The following is a 21,173-nucleotide window of genomic DNA, read 5'->3' on the forward strand; positions in this document are numbered from 1 at the left end:
TCACTGTGTGTTACCAGCCCAGAAGTCTAACCAGTCTCCTCTCCACACTCTCTGGTGTATCTCATGCATCAGGAGCCATCAGCCCCTATTATGCTCCTGCTCTCCCCCTCACATCATGTCACTGTGTGTTACCAGCCCAGAGATCTGACCAGTCTCCTCCCCACACTCTCTGGTGTTTCTCATACATCAGGAGCCATCAGCCCCTATTATACTCCTGCTCTCCCCCTCACATCATGTCACTGTGTGTTACCAGCCCAGAGATCTGACCAGTCTCCTCCCCACACTCTCTGGTGTATCTCATACATCAGGAGCCATCAGCCCCTATTATACTCCTGCTCTCCCCCTCACATCATGTCACTGTGTGTTACCAGACCAGAGATCTGACCAGTCTCCTCCCCCTCACACTCTCTGGTGTATCTCATATATCAGGAGCCATCGGCCCCTATTATATTCCTTTTCTCCCCCCTCACATCATGTCACTGTGTGTTACCAGCCCAGAGATCTAACCAGTCTCCTCCCCACACTCTCTGGTGTATCTCATACATCAGGAGCCATCAGCCCCTATTATACTCCTGCTCTCCCCCTCACATCATGTCACTGTGTGTTACCAGCCCAGAGATCTGACCAGTCTGTTCCCCACACTCTCTGGTGTATCTCATACATCAGGAGCCATCAGCCCCTATTATACTCCTGCTCTCCCCATCACATCATGTCACTGTGTGTTATCAGCCCAGAGATCTGACCAGTCTCCCCCCTACACTATCTGGTGTATCCCTTACTTAAGGAGCCATCAGTCCCTATTATACTCCTGCTCTCCTCCTCACATCATGTCACTGTGTGCTACCATCCCAGAGATCTGACCAGTCTCCTCCCCCTCACATTCTCTGGTGTATCTCATATATCAGGAGCCATCCTTCCGTATTATACTCCTGCTCTCCCCCTCTCATCATATCATTGTGTGTTACCAGCCCAGAGATCTGACCAGTCTCCTCCCCACACTCTCTGGTGTATCTCATACATCAGGAGCCATCAGCCCCTATTATACTCCTGCTCTCCCCCTCACATCATGTAACTGTGTGTTACCAGCCCAGAGATCTGACCAGTCTCCTCCCCACACTATCTGCTGTATCTCATACATCAGTAGCCATCAGTACCTATTAAACTCCTGCTCTCCTCCTCACATCATGTCACTGTGTGTTACCATCCCAGAGATCTGACCATTCTCCTCCTCCTCACATTCTCTGGTGTATCTCATATATCAGGAGCCATCAGCCCCTATTATATTCCTGCTCTCCCCCTCACATCATGTAACTGTATGTTACCAGCCCAGAGATCTGACCAGTCTCCTCCCCACACTATCTGCTGTATCTCATACTTCAGGAGCCATGAGTACCTATTAAACTCCTGCTCTCCTCTTCACATCATGTCACTGTGTGTTACCATCCCAGAGATCTGACCATTCTCCTCCCCCTCACATTCTCTGGTGTATCTCATATATCAGGAGCCATCAGCCCCTATTATATTCCTGCTCTCCCCCTCACATCATGTCACTGTGTGTTACCAGCCCAGAAGTCTAACCAGTCTCCTCTCCACACTCTCTGGTGTATCTCATGCATCAGGAGCCATCAGCCCCTATTATGCTCCTGCTCTCCCCCTCACATCATGTCACTGTGTGTTACCAGCCCAGAGATCTGACCAGTCTCCTCCCCACACTCTCTGGTGTTTCTCATACATCAGGAGCCATCAGCCCCTATTATACTCCTGCTCTCCCCCTCACATCATGTCACTGTGTGTTACCAGCCCAGAGGTCTGACCAGTCTCCTCCCCACACTCTCTTGTGTATCTCATACATCAGGAGCCATCAGCCCCTATTATACTCCTGCTCTCCCCCTCACATCATGTCACTGTGTGTTACCAGACCAGAGATCTGACCAGTCTCCTCCCCCTCACACTCTCTGGTGTATCTCATATATCAGGAGCCATCAGCCCCTATTATATTCCTTTTCTCCCCCCTCACATCATGTCACTGTGTGTTACCAGCCCAGAGATCTAACCAGTCTCCTCCCCACACTCTCTGGTGTATCTCATACATCAGGAGCCATCAGCCCCTATTATACTCCTGCTCTCCCCCTCACATCATGTCACTGTGTGTTACCAGCCCAGAGATCTGACCAGTCTCCTCCCCACACTATCTGGTGTATCTCTTACATCAGGAGCCATCAGTCCCTATTATACTCCTGCTCTCCTCCTCACTTCATGTCACTGTGTGTTACCATCCCAGAGATCTGACCAGTCTCCTCCCCCTCACATTCTCTGGTGTATCTCATATATCAGGAGCCATCAGCCCCTATTATATTCCGGCTGTCCCCCTCACATCATGTCACTGTGTGTTACCAGCCCAGAGATCTGACCAGTCTCCTCCCCACACTCTCTGGTGTATCTCATACATCAGGAGCCATCAGCCCCTATTATATTCCTGCTCTCCCCCTCACATCATGTCACGGTGTATTACCATCCCAGAGATCTGACCATTCTCCTCCCCCTCACATTCTCTGGTGTATCTCATATATCAGGAGCCATCAGCCCCTATTATATTCCTGCTCTCCCCCTCACATCATGTAACTGTGTGTTACCAGCCCAGAGATCTGACCAGTCTCCTCCCCACACTATCTGCTGTATCTCATACATCAGGAGCCATGAGTACCTATTAAACTCCTGCTCTCCTCCTCACAACATGTCACTGTGTGCTACCATCCCAGAGATCTGACCAGTCTCCTCCCCCTCACATTCTCTGGTGTATCTCATATCAGGAGCCATCAGCCCCTATTATATTCCTGCTGTCCCCCTCACATCATGTCACTGTGTGTTAGTAGCCTAGATATCTGACCAGTCTCCTCCCCACACTCTCTGGTGTATCTCATACATCAGGAGCCATCAGCCCCTATTATACTCCTGCTCTCCCCCTCACATCATGTCACTGTGTGTTACCAGCCCAGAGATCTGACCAGTCTCCTCCCCACACTCTCTGGTGTATCTCATACATCAGGAGCCATCAGCCCCTATTATACTCCTGCTCTCCCCCTCACATCATGTCACTGTGTGTTACCAGACCAGAGATCTGACCAGTCTCCTCCCCCTCACACTCTCTGGTGTATCTCATTTATCAGGAGCCATCGGCCCCTATTATATTCCTTTTCTCCCCCCTCACATCATGTCACTGTGTGTTACCAGCCCAGAGATCTAACCAGTCTCCTCCCCACACTCTCTGGTGTATCTCATACATCAGGAGCCATCAGCCCCTATTATACTCCTGCTCTCCCCCTCACATCATGTCACTGTGTGTTACCAGCCCAGAGATCTGACCAGTCTGTTCCCCACACTCTCTGGTGTATCTCATACATCAGGAGCCATCAGCCCCTATTATACTCCTGCTCTCCCCATCACATCATGTCACTGTGTGTTATCAGCCCAGAGATCTGACCAGTCTCCCCCCTACACTATCTGGTGTATCCCTTACTTAAGGAGCCATCAGTCCCTATTATACTCCTGCTCTCCTCCTCACATCATGTCACTGTGTGCTACCATCCCAGAGATCTGACCAGTCTCCTCCCCCTCACATTCTCTGGTGTATCTCATATATCAGGAGCCATCCTTCCGTATTATACTCCTGCTCTCCCCCTCTCATCATATCATTGTGTGTTACCAGCCCAGAGATCTGACCAGTCTCCTCCCCACACTATCTGCTGTATCTCATACATCAGTAGCCATCAGTACCTATTAAACTCCTGCTCTCCTCCTGACATCATGTCACTGTGTGTTACCATCCCAGAGATCTGACCATTCTCCTCCTCCTCACATTCTCTGGTGTATCTCATATATCAGGAGCCATCAGCCCCTATTATATTCCTGCTCTCCCCCTCACATCATGTAACTGTATGTTACCAGCCCAGAGATCTGACCAGTCTCCTCCCCACACTATCTGCTGTATCTCATACTTCAGGAGCCATGAGTACCTATTAAACTCCTGCTCTCCTCTTCACATCATGTCACTGTGTGTTACCATCCCAGAGATCTGACCATTCTCCTCCCCCTCACATTCTCTGGTGTATCTCATATATCAGGAGCCATCAGCCCCTATTATATTCCTGCTCTCCCCCTCACATCATGTCACTGTGTGTTACCAGGCCAGAAGTCTAACCAGTCTCCTCTCCACACTCTCTGGTGTATCTCATGCATCAGGAGCCATCAGCCCCTATTATGCTCCTGCTCTCCCCCTCACATCATGTCACTGTGTGTTACCAGCCCAGAGATCTGACCAGTCTCCTCCCCACACTCTCTGGTGTTTCTCATACATCAGGAGCCATCAGCCCCTATTATACTCCTGCTCTCCCCCTCACATCATGTCACTGTGTGTTACCAGCCCAGAGGTCTGACCAGTCTCCTCCCCACACTCTCTGGTGTATCTCATACATCAGGAGCCATCAGCCCCTATTATACTCCTGCTCTCCCCCTCACATCATGTCACTGTGTGTTACCAGACCAGAGATCTGACCAGTCTCCTCCCCCTCACACTCTCTGGTGTATCTCATATATCAGGAGCCATCAGCCCCTATTATATTCCTTTTCTCCCCCCTCACATCATGTCACTGTGTGTTACCAGCCCAGAGATCTAACCAGTCTCCTCCCCACACTCTCTGGTGTATCTCATACATCAGGAGCCATCAGCCCCTATTATACTCCTGCTCTCCCCCTCACATCATGTCACTGTGTGTTACCAGCCCAGAGATCTGACCAGTCTCCTCCCCACACTATCTGGTGTATCTCTTACATCAGGAGCCATCAGTCCCTATTATACTCCTGCTCTCCTCCTCACATCATGTCACTGTGTGTTACCATCCCAGAGATCTGACCAGTCTCCTCCCCCTCACATTCTCTGGTGTATCTCATATATCAGGAGCCATCAGCCCCTATTATATTCCGGCTGTCCCCCTCACATCATGTCACTGTGTGTTACCAGCCCAGAGATCTGACCAGTCTCCTCCCCACACTCTCTGGTGTATCTCATACATCAGGAGCCATCAGCCCCTATTATATTCCTGCTCTCCCCCTCACATCATGTCACGGTGTATTACCATCCCAGAGATCTGACCATTCTCCTCCCCCTCACATTCTCTGGTGTATCTCATATATCAGGAGCCATCAGCCCCTATTATATTCCTGCTCTCCCCCTCACATCATGTAACTGTGTGTTACCAGCCCAGAGATCTGACCAGTCTCCTCCCCACACTATCTGCTGTATCTCATACATCAGGAGCCATGAGTACCTATTAAACTCCTGCTCTCCTCCTCACAACATGTCACTGTGTGCTACCATCCCAGAGATCTGACCAGTCTCCTCCCCCTCACATTCTCTGGTGTATCTCATATCAGGAGCCATCAGCCCCTATTATATTCCTGCTGTTCCCCTCACATCATGTCACTGTGTGTTAGTAGCCTAGATATCTGACCAGTCTCCTCCCCACACTCTCTGGTGTATCTCATACATCAGGAGCCATCAGCCCCTATTATACTCCTGCTCTCCCCCTCACATCATGTCACTGTGTGTTACCAGCCCAGAGATCTGACCAGTCTCCTCCCCACACTCTCTGGTGTATCTCATACATCAGGAGCCATCAGACCCTATTATACTCCTGCTCTCCGCCTCACATCATGTCACTGTGTGTTACCAGCCCAGAGATCTGACCAGTCTCCTCCCCACACATTCTGGTGTATCTCTTACATCAGGAGCTATCAGCCCCTATTATACTCCTGCTCTCCTCCTCACATCATGTCACTGTGTGTTACCATCCCAGAGATCTGACCAGTCTCCTCCCCCTCACATTCTCTGGTGTATCTCATATATCAGGAGCCATCAGCCCCTATTATATTCCTGCTCTCCCCCTCACATCATGTCACTGTGTGTTACCAGCCCAGAGATCTAACCAGTCTCCTCTCCACACTCTCTGTGTATCTCATACATCAGGAGCCATCAGCCTCTATTATACTCCTGCTCTCCTCCTCACATCATGTCACTGTGTATTACCAGCCCAGAGATCTGACCAGTCTCCTCCCCCTCACACTCTCTGGTGTATCTCATGCATCAGGAGCCATCGGCCCCTTTTATGCTCCTGCTCTCCCCCTCACATCATGTCACTGTGTGTTACCAGCCCAGACATCTGACCAGTCTCCTCTCCACACTCTCTGTGTATCTCATACATCAGGAGCCATCAGCCCCTATTATACTCCTGCTCTCCCCCTCACATCATGTCACTGTGTGTTACCAGCCCAGATATCTTACCAGTCTCCTCCCCACACTCTCTGGTGTATCTCATACATCAGGAGCCATCAGCCCCTATTATACTCCTGCTCTCCCCCTCACATCATGTCACTGTGTGTTACCAGCCCAGAGATCTGACCAGTCTCATCCCCCTCACACTCTCTGGTGTATCTCATATATCAGGAGCCACCAGCCCCTATTATATTCCTGCTCTCCCTCTCACATCATGTCACTGTGTGATACTAGCCCAGAGATCTAACCAGTCTCCTCCCCACACTCTCTGGTGTATCTCTTACATCAGGAGCCATCAGCCCCTATTATACTCCTGTTCTCCCCCTCACATCATGTCACTGTGTGTTACCAGCCCAGAGATCTGACCAGTCTCCTCCCCACACTCTCTGGTGTTTCTCATACATCAGGAGCCATCAGCCCCTATTATACTCCTGCTCTCCCCCTCACATCATGTCACTGTGTGTTACCAGCCCAGAGGTCTGACCAGTCTCCTCCCCACACTCTCTGGTGTATCTCATACATCAGGAGCCATCAGCCCCTATTATACTCCTGCTCTCCCCCTCACATCATGTCACTGTGTGTTACCAGACCAGAGATCTGACCAGTCTCCTCCCCCTCACACTCTCTGGTGTATCTCATATATCAGGAGCCATCAGCCCCTATTATATTCCTTTTCTCCCCCCTCACATCATGTCACTGTGTGTTACCAGCCCAGAGATCTAACCAGTCTCCTCCCCACACTCTCTGGTGTATCTCATACATCAGGAGCCATCAGCCCCTATTATACTCCTGCTCTCCCCCTCACATCATGTCACTGTGTGTTACCAGCCCAGAGATCTGACCAGTCTCCTCCCCACACTATCTGGTGTATCTCTTACATCAGGAGCCATCAGTCCCTATTATACTCCTGCTCTCCTCCTCACATCATGTCACTGTGTGTTACCATCCCAGAGATCTGACCAGTCTCCTCCCCCTCACATTCTCTGGTGTATCTCATATATCAGGAGCCATCAGCCCCTATTATATTCCGGCTGTCCCCCTCACATCATGTCACTGTGTGTTACCAGCCCAGAGATCTGACGAGTCTCCTCCCCACACTCTCTGGTGTATCTCATACATCAGGAGCCATCAGCCCCTATTATATTCCTGCTCTCCCCCTCACATCATGTCACGGTGTATTACCATCCCAGAGATCTGACCATTCTCCTCCCCCTCACATTCTCTGGTGTATCTCATATATCAGGAGCCATCAGCCCCTATTATATTCCTGCTCTCCCCCTCACATCATGTAACTGTGTGTTACCAGCCCAGAGATCTGACCAGTCTCCTCCCCACACTATCTGCTGTATCTCATACATCAGGAGCCATGAGTACCTATTAAACTCCTGCTCTCCTCCTCACAACATGTCACTGTGTGCTACCATCCCAGAGATCTGACCAGTCTCCTCCCCCTCACATTCTCTGGTGTATCTCATATCAGGAGCCATCAGCCCCTATTATATTCCTGCTGTCCCCCTCACATCATGTCACTGTGTGTTAGTAGCCTAGATATCTGACCAGTCTCCTCCCCACACTCTCTGGTGTATCTCATACATCAGGAGCCATCAGCCCCTATTATACTCCTGCTCTCCCCCTCACATCATGTCACTGTGTGTTACCAGCCCAGAGATCTGACCAGTCTCCTCCCCACTCTCTCTGGTGTATCTCATACATCAGGAGCCATCAGACCCTATTATACTCCTGCTCTCCGCCTCACATCATGTCACTGTGTGTTACCAGCCCAGAGATCTGACCAGTCTCCTCCCCCTCACACTCTCTGGTGTATCTCATATATCAGGAGCCACCAGCCCCTATTATATTCCTGCTCTCCCCCTCACATCATGTCACTGTGTGATACTAGCCCAGAGATCTAACCAGTCTCCTCCCCACACTCTCTGGTGTATCTCTTACATCAGGAGCCATCAGCCCCTATTATACTCCTGTTCTCCCCCTCACATCATGTCACTGTGTGTTACAGCCCAGAGATCTGACCAGTCTCCTCTCCACACTCTCTGTGTATCTCATATATCAGGAGCCATCAGCCCCTATTATACTGCTGCTCTCCCCCTCACATCTTGTCACTGTGTGTTACCAGCCCAGAGATCTTACCAGTCTCCTCCCCACACTCTCTGGTGTATCTCATTCATCAGGAGCCATCAGCCCCTATTATACTCCTGCTCTCCCCCTCACATCATGTCACTGTGTGATACTAGCCCAGAGATCTAACCAGTCTCCTCCCCACACTCTCTGGTGTATCTCTTACATCAGGAGCCATCAGACCCTATTATACTCCTGTTCTCCCCCTCACATCATGTCACTGTGTGTTACAGCCCAGAGATCTGACCAGTCTTCTCCCCACACTCTCTGGTGTATCTCATACATCAGGAGCTATCGGCCCCTATCATACTCCTGCTCTCCCCCTCACATCATGTCACTGTGTGTTACCAGCCCAGAGATCTGACCAGTCTCCTCCCCCTCACACTCTCTGGTGTATCTCATATATCAGGATCCATCAGCCCCTATTATATTCCTGCTCTCCCCCTCACATCATGTCACTGTGTTTTACCAGCCCAGAGATCTAACCAGTCTTCTCCCCACACTCTCTGGTGTATCTCATACATCAGGAGCTATCAGCCCCTATTATACTCCTGCTCTCCCCCTCACATCATGTCACTGTGTGTTACCAGCCCAGAGATCTGACCAGTCTCCTCCCCCTCACACTCTCTGGTGTATCTCATATATCAAGAGCCATCAGCCCCTATTATATTCCTGCTCTCCCCCTCACATCATGTCACTGTGTGTTACCAGCCCAGAGATCTAACCAGTCTCCTCCCCACACTCTCTGGTGTATCTCATGCATCAGGAGCCATCGGCCCCTTTTATGCTCCTGCTCTCCCCCTCACATCATGTCACTGTGTGTTACCAGCCCAGAGATCTGACCAGTCTCCTCTCCACACTCTCTGTGTATCTCATATATCAGGAGCCATCAGCCCCTATTATACTGCTGCTCTCCCCCTCACATCTTGTCACTGTGTGTTACCAGCCCAGAGATCTTACCAGTCTCCTCCCCACACTCTCTGGTGTATCTCATTCATCAGGAGCCATCAGCCCCTATTATACTCCTGCTCTCCCCCTCACATCATGTCACTGTGTGTTACCAGCCCAGAGATCTGACCAGTCTCCTCCCCCTCACACTCTCTGGTGTATCTCATATATCAGGAGCCATCAGCCCCTATTATATTCCTGCTCTCCCCTTCACATCATGTCACTGTGTGTTACCAGCCCAGTGATCTAACCAGTCTCCTCCCCACACTCTGGTGTATCTCTTACATCAGGAGCCATCAGCCCCTATTATACTCCTGTTCTCCCCCTCACATCATGTCACTGTGTGTTACAGCCCAGAGATCTGAGCAGTCTTCTCCCCACACTCTCTGGTGTATCTCATACATCAGGAGCTATCAGCCCCTATTATACTCCTGCTCTCCCCCTCACATCATGTCACTGTGTGTTACCAGCCCAGAGATCTGACCAGTCTCCTCCCCCTCACACTCTCTGGTGTATCTCATACATCAGGAGCCATCGGCCCCTTTTATGCTCCTGCTCTCCCCCTCAAATTATGTCACTGTGTGTTACCAGCCCAGAGATCTGACCAGTCTCCTCCCCACACTCTCTGTGTATCTCATACATCAGGAGCCATCAACCCCTATTATACTCCTGCTCTCCCCCTCACATCATGTCACTGTGTGTTACCAGCCCAGAGATCTGACCAGTCTCCTCCCCACACTCTCTGGTGTATCTCATATATCAGGAGCCATCAACCCCTATTATACTCCTGCTCTCCCCCTCACATCATGTCACTGTGTGTTACCAGACCAGAGATCTGACCAGTCTCCTCCCCCTCACACTCTCTGGTGTATCTCATATATCAGGAGCCATCAGCCCCTATTATATTCCTGCTCTCCCCCCTCACATCATGTCACTGTGTGTTACCAGCCCAGAGATCTAACCAGTCTCCTCCCCACACTCTCTGGTGTATCTCTTACATCAGGATCCATCAGCCCCTATTATACTCCTGTTCTCCCCCCCTCACATCATGTCACTGTGTGTTACAGCCCAGAGATCTGACCAGTCTTCTCCCCACACTCTCTGTTGTATCTCATACATCAGGAGCTATCAGCCCCTATTATAATCCTGCTCTCCCCCTCACATCATGTCACTGTGTGTTGCCAGCCCAGAGATCTGACCAGTCTCCTCCCCACACTATCTGTTGTATCTCATACATCAGGAGCCATCAGTACCTATTAAACTCCTGCTCTCCTCCTCACATCATGTCACTGTGTGTTACCATCCCAGAGATCTGACCAGTCTCCTCCCCCTCACATTCTCTGGTGTATCTCATATATCAGGAGCCATCAGCCCCTATTATATTCCTGCTCTCCCCCTCACATCATGTCACTGTGTGTTACCAGCCCAGAGACCTGACCAGTCTCCTCCCCCTCACACTCTCTGGTGTATCTCTTACATCAGGAGCCATCAGCCCCTATTATACTCCTGTTCTCCCCCTCACATCATGTCACTGTGTGTTACAGCCCAGAGATCTGAGCAGTCTTCTCCCCACACTCTCTGGTGTATCTCATACATCAGGAACTATCAGCCCCTATTATACTCCTGTTCTCCCCCTCACATCATGTCACTGTGTGTTACCAGCCCAGAGATCTGACCAGTCTCCTCCCCCTCACACTCTCTGGTGTATCTCATACATCAGGAGCCATCGGCCCCTTTTATGCTCCTGCTCTCCCCCTCATATCATGCAACTACCAGTCCATTGAAACATCACACACAGAGCTATAACCTCACACCCTTTATTCCACAATGGCTCCATCCAGTCTCTGTGCTTGGATGCTCTGTACTGTTGCGTTTTATCTGCTGACCTGTCTCTATATCATGCTCTGTCCTTCTGTTTTACTTTTTCTGCTTTCTTCCTCCTTCTGCTGTTGCCCATATGTGCCCTGCGCCATACCCCTACCCTGTCCTGCTGCCTCCCCCGCTCTGTGCCCTGCGGCATTCCCCTACCCTGTCCTGCTGCCTCCCCAGCTCTGTGCCCTGCGGCATTCCCCTACCCTCTCATGCTGCCTCCCCCACTCTGTGCCCTGCACCATTCCCCTACCCTGGCCTGCTGCCTCCCCCGCTGTGCCCTGCGGAATTCCCCTACCCTGTCTTGCTGCCTCCCCGCTATGTGCCCTGCGGCATTCCCCTACCCTGTCCTGCTTCCTCCCCCACTCTGTGCCCTGCACCATTCCCCTACCCTGTCCTGCTGCCTCCCCCACTCTGTGCCCTGCACCATTCCCCTACCCTGTCCTGCTGCCTACCCCGCTCTGTGCCCTGCGCCATACCCCTACCCTGTCCTGCTGCCTCCCCCGCTCTGTGGCCTGCTCCATTCCCCTTCTCTGTCCTGCTGCCTCCCCCTCTGTGCTCTGCGCCATTCCCCTACTCTGTCCTGCTGCCTCCCCCTCTCTGTGCCCTGCACCATTCCCCTACCCTGTCCTGCTGCCTCCCCGCTCTGTGCCCTGCACCATTCCCCTACCCTGTCCTGCAGCTTCCCCCTCTCTATGTCCAGCTGCCTCCCCCGCTCTGTGCCCTGCACCATTCCCCTACCCTGTTCTGCTGCTTCACCGCTCTGTGCCCTGCACCATTCCCCTACCCTGTCCTGCAGCCTCCCCTGCTCTGTGCCCTGTGCCATTCCCATACCCTGTCCTGCTGCCTCCCCTGCTCTGTGCCCTGCGCCATTCCCCTACCCTGTCCTGCTGCCTAACCCACTCTGTGCCCTGCACCATTCCCCTACCTTGTCCTGCTGCCTCCCCCCACTCTGTACCCTGCACCATTCCCCTACCCTGTCCTGCTGCCTCCCCCCTCTGTGCCACCATCATTCTGTGTTGCTCTGTCCTATCGCTCTCCTTCCCTCTCAGCGGTAATATACAGTGACTCATTACCCTAAGTTAGTAGCATGGCTCTGGTGGGGTTACTCTCCCTGATGGTGACCAGAAGACTATATAGAGGCTGTTTTTGTTACATATATATCCACCTGGTAACTTTTTGTAGTGTGGACGCAGTTGTTGGTAATTAGCCCACAAGTTTCCTGTGTGTATGTGTGAGGGTGGTCTAGACGGGCATTGTGGTTCACCAACGTCACTGGCTTTTGAGGCTTCCTGCTCTGTGTTGATGGCTAGGGAACGTTACCCAGGAAAGTCTGCATTTAGGGGGAGATATACATTGGTGATGGGCCATCTGCCTGTCCCTGGTGCTGGTCTATGACATGTGCTGATAATGTGCTTGTGCCAGTTTATGTCAATATTTTATCTGTTCATCGTGAGTCTTTATTGTTGGTTCATTTGTAAATGTTATAATGTGGTCATAGCTCTTACCTGCAATTTAAACAAATAAACGCTTTATTTATTATAGTAACATGGTGGAGTGATGGTTAGCATTACTGCCAAACAGCACTGAGTTCAATTCCCAGCCAAGGTGCTTCGTGGAGTTTGTATGTGTTTCTTCCAAAAATCATACTGGTAGGTTAATTGGCTACTGACACAAATTAATCATAATGTGAGTGCGAGGTAGATACAGTAGGGATTATAGATTGTAAACTCCAGTGGTGCAGGGACTGATGTGAATAACTAAATATTCTTTGTAAATTTCTGCTCAGTATATCTGTGCTGTATAAAGTGCTTCTCAGTATGTCTGTGCTATATAATGTGCTTCTCAGTATGTCTGCTATATAAAGTGCTTCTCAGTGTCTGTGCTATATAAAGTGCTTCTCAGTGTCTGTGCTATATAAAGTGCTTCTCAGTGTCTGTGCTATATAAAGTGCTTCTCAGTGTGTCTGTGCTATATAAAGTGCTTCTCAGTGTCTGTGCTATATAAGTGCTTCTCAGTGTGTCTGTGCTATATAAAGTGCTTCTCAGTGTCTGTGCTATATAAAGTGCTTCTCAGTATGTCTGTGCTATATAAAGTGCTTCTCAGTGTGTCTGCTATATAAAGTGCTTCTCAGTGTCTGTGCTATATAAGTGCTTCTCAGTGTGTCTGTGCTGTATAAAGTGCTTCTCAGTGTCTGTGCTATATAAAGTGCTTCTCAGTGTGTCTGTGCTATATAAAGTGCTTCTCAGTGTGTCTGCTATATAAAGTGCTTCTCAGTGTGTCTTTGCTATATAAAGTGCTTCTCAGTGTGTCTTTGCTATATAATGTGCTTCTCAGTATGTCTGTTTTATATAAAGTGCTTCTCAGTATGTCTGTGCTATAAAAAGTGCTTCTCAGTATGTCTGTGCTATATAAAGTGCTTCTCAGTGTTGCTGTGCTATATAAAGTGCTTCTCAGTGTGTCTGTTTTATATAAAGTGCTTCTCAGTATGTCTGTGCTATAAAAAGTGCTTCTCAGTATGTCTGTGCTATATAAAGTGCTTCTCAGTATGTCTGTGCTATATAAAGTGCTTCTCAGTATGTCTGTGTTATATAAAGTGCTTCTCAGTATGTCTGTGCTATATAAAGTGCTTCTCAATGTGTCTGTGCTATATAAAGTCCTTCTCAGTATGTCTGTTTTATATAAAGTGCTTCTCAGTATGTCTGTGCTATATAAAGTGCTTCTCAGTATGTCTGTGCTATATAAAGTGCTTCTCAGTATGTCTGTGTTATATAAAGTGCTTCTCAGTATGTCTGTGCTATATAAAATGCTTCTCAGTATGTCTGTGTTATATAAAGTGCTTCTCAGTATGTCTGTGCTATATAAAGTGCTTCTCAGTATGTCTGTGTTATATAAAGTGCTTCTCAGTATGTCTGTGCTATATAAAGTGCTTCTCAATGTGTCTGTGCTATATAAAGTCCTTCTCAGTATGTCTGTTTTATATAAAGTGCTTCTCAGTATGTCTGTGCTATATAATGTGCTTCTCAGTATGTCTGTGTTATATAAAGTGCTTCTCAGTATGTCTGTGCTATATAAAGTGCTTCTTAATGTGTCTGTGCTATATAAAGTGCTTCTCAGTGTGTCTTTGCTATATAAAGTCCTTCTCAATATGTCTGTGCTATATAAAGTGCTTCTCAGTATGTCTGTGCTATATAATGTGCTTCTCAGTGTGTCTGTGCTATATAAAGTGCTTCTCAATGTGTCTGTGCTATATAAAGTGCTTCTCAGTGTGTCTGTGCTATATAAAGTGCTTCTCAGTGTGCCTGTGCTGTATAAAGTGCTTCTCAGTGTGTCTGTGCTATATAAAGTGCTTCTCAGTGTGCCTGTGCTGTATAAAGTGCTTCTCAGTGTGTCTGTGCTATATAAAGTGCTTCTCAGTATGTATGTGCTGTATAAAGTGCTTCTCAGTATGTCTGTGCTGTATAAAGTGCTTCTCATTATGTGTGTGCTATATAAAGTGCTTCTCAGTGTGTCTGTGCTATATAAAGTGCTTCTCAGTGTGTCTGTGCTATATAAAGTCCTTCTCAGTATGTCTGTGCTATATAAAGTGCTTCTCAGTATGTCTGTGCTATATAAAGTGCTTCTCAGTATGTCTGCTATATAAAGTGCTTCTCAGTATGTCTGTGCTATATAAAGTGCTTCTCAGTATGTCTGTGCTATATAAAGTGCTTCTCAGTATGTCTGTGCTATATAAAGTGCTTCTCAGTATGTTTGTGCTATATAACGTGCTGCTCAGTGTGTCTGTGCTATATAAAATGCTTCTCAGTGTGTCTGTGCTATATAAAGTGCTGCTCAGTATGTCTATGCTATATAAAAAGCTGTAATTAATAATAGTTATTGTATTTCCAGTAGATGGACGCACAAGCAGGAATGACTTGGAGGGAGATCTCATCTTGTCTACAGATATTAAAACAGAAGATAACATCACACAGGAATCTCCAGTAGATAATCTCGTTATGCTAAATATACATCCAGTACCTCACAGTGCAGCTATATCATCTAATTTTTATCATTATCCGGACTGTTCTCCTGATACCCCAGCTTTTGTTACACATAGTGCAGCTCATACACCTGATAAATTATTTCCGTGTTCTGTGTGTGGGAAATGTTTTAAAAATAAATCAAATCTAATTACACATGAGAGAAGTCACACAGGTGAGAAACCATTTTCATGCTCTGAGTGTGGGAAATGTTTTGCACAGAAATCAAATCTAATTACACATCAAAGATGTCACACAGGTGAGAAACCATTTCCATGCTCTGTGTGTGGGAAATGTTTTACACAGAAATCAGCTCTTGTTACACATCAGAGATCACATAGGTGAGAAACCATTTCCATGCTCTGTCACACCTTGGTAGACATGAGATTTTACACAAGAGAAAAGCATTTATATGAGCTGACACAAAATAGGGTTGTAGCAACACTCTGGACACACAGTATTTTAACAGTTTAAATTATCCATCTGCTGATAATTGGGATGTGTGCCATTTATATAAAAAGAGGAATGTACGCACTAAGGAAATCTTAATAAATAATGATTATAGGGTTTGCTAAAGATGAAATACAAATGTATAATACTTTAATATGAACTATCCCAGGGGCAGTGACAGATTTCGCTATCTATGCTGTCAGGGGGTTATTTAATGTTGCCAGAAGCCGCTGTCGAGGTTTGTTACCTTCTCGCTCCCCTTACGGGATGCCATATTCTTCCGCCGCAGCTTCAGACAGCCTCCTGTGTTGCCAGGCAGCATAGATGTAGAACTAAGATGGCGCCTGCTGGAAGATAAGGACACTGGGCAGCCGCACATACTTCTGGGACCACTGGATGACGGGCACTGGCTCAGCTGTTAGCCTTTTGTTAATCTTCAGTCTTGCTTGCTATTGGTGCAATATCGTTTAAAAACGTTCCAGTCCAGCGCCATCTTGCCGGTTATAGCGTACCCTTAGCATGTGTATTCCGGTTCCTGTCAGTCAAAATTTTGATCGTGAGAGACTTTTCTGCATGGCTATGACTCCTGTGGAACATCTATTTGTTCAATCGCTGCAGTTGTCATCTAGAGCAGTGTCACCCGTGTGTAAGACCAGGCGGCAACCTAAGTACCAGTGAGCATTTCCAGCTCTAAGGGAATATTCATATCAAAAAAGGGGGGGGGAAAGGGACAGGGGTTGTCTTGAGTGGCTCATTGTTATCAAGTAAAATATAACCTTTATTAATTCAAATATAAGGAAATGGAGAAAGGGTTAATAGGTCACACCATGCCTATTGTGATTGCAAGACTACCCTGGTTATAATGACATGACTATCTCAGTATCGTCTAGTCGCCTTCAGGGGTGTGCTACTCAGGGATATATCACTACTAAATTACACAACAAGAAAATAATCCCAATACCAGTGCTCAATGTCCCAATAATGCTATAATATCACTTTTATTACTAATCATTAATTTCCACCTAAGTGCTTGGGTTAAAACACAGCAAAACACTCAATCGTGCTCAGTCACCAGTGTCTAACTCATACACTAACTAGTGCGCTGCTGTATGTGACAATATTGTGAGAATCACTATTATAATTACCAAGTAAGTATATGTATTATATAGATTACAATCAGTAGTATAATATAGTGTAAGTGTGTATATCTCTTGATACAATAGATATTAGGTTATAGCTACTTAATAGTCATATTTGTTATATAAACTCCCATCATATGGAGATCAATATGCTGTAATAAACACATGTAATCTAGCATATTCTCCGTGATTCTTATTGAACTTGCATGCCTGGATAGGCCCATCCTACATATTTGTGTGTAATTTGAATGAGATTTATTACACAGGTCTGCGAAATTTATGGTATTGAAAGCTTTTTTAATAATACTTTTATATTCTTAATTATACTCCTGTGGACATCAAGAAATAGTATATTAAAAAAAAATTACCACATCGCATTTACCTATAAGGGGGTTACAAACATTTTTAAGAAAAAACAAGAAGTTTAATTGTTTTTGACATATTTATTGGGAAATACGAAATGTAGATGATATCACTGTGTTTTTGTCTTAATTCCATAATAAAATAACAATAAAATCAAACAATAATAGAAATAAAACCATAATTATTGAAAAAATCGTGAATATCTTGGGGGGTTTTTTGTCTTCAAACTTTGTTTTTTGCTTATAAGCTTTTTCTGTGTCGTCTCTGTGTATCATCCAGCAGTAGTCAGCCATCATGCTGACGTCCCAATTACCCTGGTATCTTCTTTCTACATCTTTAACTTCTTGATGGAACCGTTCACCCTGTTCTTCATTGTAGTGTCCGAGATTATTCAGGAAATGCTCAATATGGGAATTCAAAAAATGTACCTTTAAACTCATATTGCAGCCAAGGTTTCTGTCATTATTAAGCATTTCCCTGTCTATTTCTTTGTAGTTTAGATCCTTGACATTGCCTAAAAATTTAAACTGTACTGTATGTGGTGTGTACTGTGTATGTACTGTGTGTGTGTAGTGTGTACTGTGTATGTGGTAGTAGGCAGGGGTTAAAATGAGCCGGCACAGGGCAAAACTGTTGCATCTGTTGCATTTGGTTCCACCTTCGCCAGCTCACCTTGTAGTTGTGTGGTGCAATGTTCCTTTAGACAGTATGGGGTTTAGGCCCTTTGTAGATTTCAGCTCCAGGCCCATGTGGACCTTGCAGAAAAACATGATGTGATATGCAAAATCGGGAGTCATTTTTCGTGTTCAGAAGCCAAAAATCTATACGTATGTTAAAAAAGCTTTTTCAACGCAGACCTGTGTTATTAATCTGTTTGGAGATCGCAGACCTCCGGAGAACAGTCTGCACGGGGCCAGCTCCAGCATGCGCAGTGAGGGACCATTGTCCCACTTGCGAGCGCTGTGCGCTCATGAGCGGGTCAGAATCGGGCCCAGAGTCTCCTGCCTGCTCACTGTCTAAAGCAAAATCAGCCGGGATTGGCTGCTGAAAACACATTATGCAATAGACAGCAGCTGAGCACAATATCTGAAACTTTAGCAACAGCGTATAACAAAAGACCACCCGATTTATCCAGACATCGGAAATGAGATTTAAGCAGCCCAAATGTATGCTCTATCACAGATCTAGTAGACTTACAGTATGTGTTCGATTATAACTATGCTCAGCAGGAAAAACTGGAAGTGCCAACGGGGTCAGAAGCCAACGAAGACACCCATACCCAGAATCACCTGTAAATAAATTCAAAATATATTTAGTGAACAGATCTAAACATGCGTAACATTACTAAAGTGGCAATGTCTAAGGTACTGACCCAGCAACCATCCCTCCGGCATCAAAACAATTATGAAGGGATGATTGATTGAGGATGAAGGCATCATGACATGAGCCAGGGTAGCCGACTACACTCATGATTTAAATTTTTGCATCACACACCACCTGCATGTTAGAATGGGCATGGTGCCTATTTAGGTATACATGTGCCCTGGCCCTAGGTGGTCTCAGTTCAATGTGTGTGCAGTCAATAGCACCCAAGACATTTGGCATGCCTGCAATGCCATACAAAGCTACCTTGCCACTGTGTCTCATGGCTAAGGAAGCAGATGCAGGAATCCATAAGTGTCCTAAATGAGGCCAGTACCTGGGTGAAGTATCTGGAAAATGTGGACTGGGATATACCAAGAACTCTACCAGTAACAGACTGAAAATTCCCAGTAGCCAGAAACTGCAACACAGCCAGAAGCTTATGCACGCCTGAGACATAGTGGGAACGTGCTGTGTCAGGGTCTAGGTCCAGTTTGACTCGGTCATACAGATGGAAGATGTTATGGTTCAGCCGGAACATCTGTATGACCTCACCATCGGCCAATGCGTTCAGGTTCAAACACCTCCTAAAGAAACATGCCCTGCGCAAGCTTTGGGAAACCGGCATTACCTCCTGAGCTTGCTCAGTTTCTTGCTCCTGGTTGCTTTCAGCCTGCTGGTAGAGCCCCATAAATCCCAGCCACATCATATTCCCGGCAGTGCTGCAGAACTCTCCAGACTAATGTACGCTGCAGCTTTAGCCACTTTTATAGGCATCATCATTGTGTTGCCAATAAGTGAAACTACAAACACCTGTGAACACTTCCAAACTCGCCCAAACACTCATCTCAGGAGGTCGTCTATTTGAAAAGTATTTAGTGGTGAGTTTGTTATTTTCTCTAATGAGTTTACAAACTCGATTCTTGGTAAATTTGCGAGTTGTATGGTTTCCTATGGGAAGTAATTGCGAGTTTTGGCGATGGTGTATTTGGGGGATTTTAGAAAACACGTACAAGATTTGATGTTTGTTTTGATAAAACACACCTGTTTTTTCTTAGTAAATTTGCGAGTTTGAAGAACAGGCTAAACTCACACAAACTCGATTCTTAGTAAAATTACCCCTAATAATCTTATAACATTGAATTAATGGTTCACACATTTTACAGTATATTATTTGATTAAAATTAAATGACTGCTTTATACTTGGCTATCAAACACTGTCACTACTACATAATAGATTGTGTCCATTCAGGGGCGTGAATAAATAATGCACACACTATTAAAGGAAAGGGGATATCATTTACAGAAATATTTCTATAGGACTGATAACTTCTTTCACAACGCAGAAGGTGGGTTGCACTGGGGATTTGTAAATGCCTACATCCCATGTAAGACCCCTTTCACAGTTACAGACCTTACACACCAATAATGCCAGGTCCGTGACAGGGTGAACTTTTATACACCCATGGTGGCTTCCTGATTGGAAAACGGGTACACTGGATGCAGATTATTTCAATCGGAGTCTTTTTTAAAACCTACTTTTTTTTTAAAACAATTTCTTTTATTGAGACACCGCACATAAACACAATCAAATACATCAAAATAACAGTCACGAAAAATATAGATATACATAGAGTACAGTAGACATATAGATCATAATTGTTTTGGACATAATATAGTAACAGTGTGTCTACCTAAGGAGAAAGAAAAACCTAAAAACAAATCAAAAACCATATACATATATATAGCTTATGATAGCAGTATTCCACCATATAAACACTGCATACATCCTAGTTATCAGATCATATTATATATCAGATAATATTTGAAACTTTCAACATTTGACAGATACAAACAAAAACAAATATAAACAAACAAGCAAAAAAAAAAAGAGCTCTCTCCCAATCCTCCCCCCCCCCCCCCTCCCCCAAAGGAACCACAGCCACCTGCATCTGATGTAAACACATTATGTCGCGGTAGAGTTGATGTCTATTGGTGGATTATTCCCAATAGTCTGGAGTAAAAACCAAGATGTATCCTTCACACTATAATATATTTGGCGCCTTATGTCGAGGGATAATGTAGATATATATGATTCCCACATATCAAAAAATTTCTCTACTTTCTTTTCCTTCTCCAAGACTACCTCTACCCAATCCATTTAAAATATTTTGTATAATTTTGTCTTAAATAACACAAAAGAGGGGGAGGAAGTCGAAATCCACTCCTGCAATAACGTTTTACGAGCAGCCGCGCTAATTGCCAATAACAGTCTTCTGCTTCCTTTGCTAGCCCTTATATCTGCAGGTATAATGCCAAAAATAGCCCACTCTGGAGTGAAAGGGACATAATTGAGTAAAGCTGACTCCGCATATCGCTTGATCCGTAACCAAAATCCTCGGACTATAGGGCACGACCAAAAGCAATGATATAAGTCCGCATTATCTTCTCCGCACCTATAACAGGAATGAGAAACCGAACGTCCCATTAAAAAACTTCTATGCGGAGACAAATAGGCTCTGTGAAAAATGTTTAGAAACATCTCCACATATATTGTTG

The 21,173-nt window shown here is 46.3% G+C and overlaps 1 protein-coding gene across 4 annotated transcripts in view; it reads left to right on the forward strand.

Annotated features, from left to right (window-relative positions):
- The window catches only part of LOC148436353 (uncharacterized), a 49,084-nt gene extending 31,721 nt beyond the window's left edge, over positions 1–17,363 (forward strand). For 3 of the 4 annotated variants that reach the window (XM_088465003.1, XM_088465005.1, XM_088465004.1), the window contains exon 7: positions 15,170–17,362. In XM_088465003.1, the coding sequence (XP_088321129.1) occupies positions 15,170–15,645 (476 nt within the window). In that variant the 3' untranslated portion in view covers positions 15,646–17,362. Of the gene's footprint in view, positions 1–15,169 lie in introns of all 4 variants that reach the window. The other variant, XM_088465006.1, reaches the window with a different exon arrangement.
- Positions 17,364–21,173: the final 3,810 nt, after the last annotated feature.

This window comes from Taudactylus pleione, unplaced genomic scaffold (genome assembly GCF_031769625.1).
Source record: "Taudactylus pleione unplaced genomic scaffold, aTauple2 ptg001788l, whole genome shotgun sequence".
Lineage (NCBI taxonomy): Eukaryota > Metazoa > Chordata > Amphibia > Anura > Myobatrachidae > Taudactylus > Taudactylus pleione.